Source organism: Embiotoca jacksoni, unplaced genomic scaffold, assembly GCF_022577435.1.
Source record: "Embiotoca jacksoni isolate LCO1_2020_lvr unplaced genomic scaffold, fEmbJac1.0.p SCAF_12, whole genome shotgun sequence".
Taxonomy (NCBI): Eukaryota; Metazoa; Chordata; class Actinopteri; family Embiotocidae; genus Embiotoca; species Embiotoca jacksoni.
Window position 1 is genome coordinate 2152501 of NW_027185252.1, and position 2500 is coordinate 2155000.

The 2500-nt window shown below is 44.9% G+C and overlaps 1 protein-coding gene across 1 annotated transcript in view; it reads left to right on the top strand.

Annotated features, from left to right (window-relative positions):
• The window catches only part of cdh11 (cadherin 11, type 2, OB-cadherin (osteoblast)), an 86437-nt gene that overhangs the window by 74898 nt on the left and 9039 nt on the right, over positions 1-2500 (top strand). The window contains exons 9-11 of the mRNA XM_069144191.1: positions 494-607; positions 696-835; positions 1380-1516. Coding sequence (XP_069000292.1) covers positions 494-607; positions 696-835; positions 1380-1516 — 391 coding nt within the window. The remainder of the gene's footprint in view (positions 1-493; positions 608-695; positions 836-1379; positions 1517-2500) is intronic.

Here is a 2500-nt window from a genome sequence, read left to right on the forward strand (position 1 = left end):
GTGCGGTATCCCAAACTCCCAAACCTCATCCCGGCCTCATTAAAAAAAAAAAACAGACGAGTGTTGTTTTCATCTCGTGATGAAAACATCCAGGACAGAAACAACCAAATGACTCATTCATCTCCCCAAAAATAATCATATCACATCATGCTATATCATGCAATAACAAACCATCTGAAAATTAGTCGGTATTTGGCTTACTCCTGGTTTTTGATGGTGTGTAACAATACAAGTGATAATGTAAGTCTCTTCATTCGTGTAGCAACAGCTCCCCCTAGCAGAGGACAAGAGTACAGCACCGCACTGGTCATTCATGCATTTTCAGAGAAAAGTTCCTGCAGTGGATATTACAGAGCATTTTCCTCAGAATTCAGATATCATTGCACCACAATAAGACCAAAATACCACTTGAATATGTCTGTTTGCTGCAAATATTTGGTATTAGGTTTTGAAATGAACTATTTAAATGGGTCCGTCTCGCTCCCCCTCACAGCCCGTGGACTTTGAGACGAAACGGTCGTACAATCTGAAGGTGGAGGGATCCAACCCTTACATTGACCCTCAGTTCCTCGCCTGGGGGCCGTATAAGGACGAGGCCATGATAAAGGTAAACGAGACAAGAAATACGTTGGCGTGTGTTGGACGAGGCACCAAATCAGAGCAGCGCTGTGACAGCTGCGCGTGTTTGTGCTCAGATATCGGTGGAGGACGCAGATGAGCCTCCTGTTTTCGTAGCTCCCAGTTACACTTTTGAGGTCGAGGAGAACGCACCTCAAGGCACCCTGGTGGGGCGAGTTCATGCCAAGGACACGGACGTTGCCAACAACCCCGTCAGGTAACACAAACAAACACACACACACAGTAAGACAGACCTTGCAGCAGTGGGAGGATTTGAATTTTCACACTACCGTCAAATTCTTATGGAACGTTGCCAAAACAACAACATCAACACAAAAAAAAAAGCACTTTTAAATAATGTTCCTTCTCCTACACTGAACAAACAATATGACTCAAAGAAACTTGGCTTTCCACGGCAATTTTTTTCATGCAGAAACACAGATTACATATTAAGAAGTTTGCAACAAAAAATGGGGATGCAGAATAGGATTAACGCATAAGCAGTCACTACTGCTAAAAATCAACAATAAAAAGAATCTCAGAGTCTGTCGACATAGTTTATTTCTAACAGGCTAGACTTCTTTTTTTTTTTTTGCGTGCTTCTTTTTTACCATGTACAGAGAATATACGAACACACAGCTAAGCTACAGTAAACATGAACTATGATGCACACCGAAGTAGATCTAAGTTTGAACAATTCTTATCGTCCTAATTTGTGCGCAACGGCCATTGTTGTATGTCTGTTCGTATTTTCCGTTCAGGTACATGATCCCTCGGTACACGGACGTGGAGCAGTTCTTCAGCGTCAACTCGGAAGACGGCATGATTACCACGACGAGACCGCTGGACAGAGAAGCCCAGGCCTGGCATAACATATCCGTGTCAGCCACAGAGATCGGTACGTGTGCACACGCACACGCACACGCACACAAATGTAGGAAGAGAGCTGGGACTGAATCTGATGTGTGTGGACACTGTGAGTCTCTCTTATTCATGTTGTCTCAAACATACCCCACAAACACACATATGCTTGTAATTATCATCATGGCACAAGCTTAAAAAAAAAAAAAAACCCAACAACAACTGTTTGGCTGCATTGCCGTTTTGACTCCATACACGGGTAGGAAGTGAAGTGACACGACGGCTACGAGGCTGTCGGTGCTGACGTGCTCATATTTTCCGCTATTCCACGCGAGCGGTTTGGTCAAAGAGCTCCATTCTGTCTGGTCGGTCTCGGGCCGTCGTGGGATTTGTGCTGCTGAAACGATCAAATATGCACCGGTGTAGGATGGAGAGGCAAAGTACAAAAGAGGAACAAACGGATGAGGGAAAAAAAAAAAATCACAGATAGCCACCAGGCTGTACATGTGCTGGCATCCGCAGCCCAAACTGTCATCTCCGCGGTGTGCTGGATTCAATCCATGATATTTTATGTACAGACTTTAAGTGGATTCAAGCTGCTGAATTTAATTCCCCCACCTCCCCCTCTCTCCCCCCCGTCTGGGTGGGAGTTAAGCTAACACTTTAGCTATGAACATCAGTGAAGACCTGTCTTGGTAAAGTAATTATATTTAGAGGATGAGCCCGGAGGAATTGACTTTATGCAGATTACTGTACAGTCAATGGTTGTTTTGCTGTTAAGTGGATCACATATGACAGCTCTTTAGTGTTCAGTACATGGCGTCTAAGGTCAGAGCGTGTAACTGGTTGGTATGTTGCGCGCATGTGCAGTTTTTCTCCGCGTGGCGCCGCGTGTTGTTCCGATGCGAATTCTTAACCAGAAATAGAAACAAACACAGATCTGCCGTGTTGAGTCGGCCAGCTGAAAGATGTCAGTTCTGCTGTACATGGCAGTGTTTCCCCGAGCGTTGCCTCGGGAAGA